This window comes from Orycteropus afer, unplaced genomic scaffold (genome assembly GCF_000298275.1).
Source record: "Orycteropus afer afer isolate SDZICR_OR568_19922 unplaced genomic scaffold, OryAfe1.0 scaffold00088, whole genome shotgun sequence".
In the NCBI taxonomy this organism is placed as follows: Eukaryota; Metazoa; Chordata; class Mammalia; order Tubulidentata; family Orycteropodidae; genus Orycteropus; species Orycteropus afer.
In genome coordinates, this window is record NW_006921675.1 from 5,450,199 (window position 1) to 5,451,297 (window position 1,099).

The window sequence follows — 1,099 nt, forward strand, 5'->3', positions numbered from 1 at the left end:
TATATATATATATATATATATATATACATATGTATATTTGTGCATAGACACACACACACACAAATATATATATGTGCCTTCATGAGGTTTCTGGGTCTTTGGTCCAGTGGGACTGGAGATTGTTCACTCTGAGTCTCTACTCTTTCATGTTCATGTTCTTTCTCTGCCCTTCAGTGACTGCAAGAGGACTTGGGTGTCTCCAAAGGCCCGAAATAACAAAACGGCTGAACGCTTGTGGAACGTCAGCTGTGAGCTTCTAGGAATCCAGTGGGAGTAGCTGGTGGAGGAGCTGCAGCTTTATCAAGCCCATGAAAGGGGACCGAGGAGAAGAGCAACCCTGAAGGACTGCCCTCCTGGCTGGCTAGTGTTATGACTTGGGCCCTGCTTCAATCCTCCTGACCTTTCTGGAAATCTTTGCACACTTATTCCTCTTGTGAGGCTGGCTCATGGCACAAGACATTCAAACCTACACAGAAGTATATGCCAAGACATGGAGAGGGTTACCTTCTGGGGGCAGGAGGGCTGGACAGACCCTAGGCTCAGCATAAGGATGGCTGAAGTGCTTGGGACATTGGGTCAGTTTATGCCCTCCCCACCACCAGCCTCCAGCCTGCGTCATTGGCCAAGGCAACAGGAGCATCAGCAGTATGTGTTTCCAGGGAAACACATTCAAATTCTTGACTGTTTGCTTTCCTCTTTGAAATACCAATCACTGGAGCCCTGATCTGGACCAACTTGGGAAGATCTTGGCTAACCCTGGCCAAGTTTGATTCCTTCCTTTGAGCATCTGGGAGCCACTGCTGTGAAGCTGGATCTTCCCGTTTTCAATCCTGCAGGTAGTTTCTATTTCCAAAGAGTTTTCTTTATCTCAGTTTTTGGAGAAAATAAAGACGGTGTGTTCATTTTATTGCCTGTTTATTTCCTCAGGGTACCAGTCCTCAAACCCACTGCCATTGAGTTGACTCTGATTCATAGCAACCCTATAGGACAGAGTAGAACTGTCCCATAGGGTTTCTAAGGCTGTAAATATTCATGGAAGCAGATTGTGCTTGGAGAGGCTGGTGTGCTCAAACTATCAATCTTTGGGTTAGCAGCCAAA

At 46.4% G+C, this 1,099-nt stretch overlaps 1 protein-coding gene across 1 annotated transcript in view; it reads left to right on the top strand.

Annotated features, from left to right (window-relative positions):
* Positions 1–277, top strand: part of RDH12 (retinol dehydrogenase 12) — a 10,434-nt gene extending 10,157 nt beyond the window's left edge. The window contains exon 7 of the mRNA XM_007942309.2: positions 175–277. Coding sequence (XP_007940500.1) covers positions 175–277 — 103 coding nt within the window. The remainder of the gene's footprint in view (positions 1–174) is intronic.
* Positions 278–1,099: the final 822 nt, after the last annotated feature.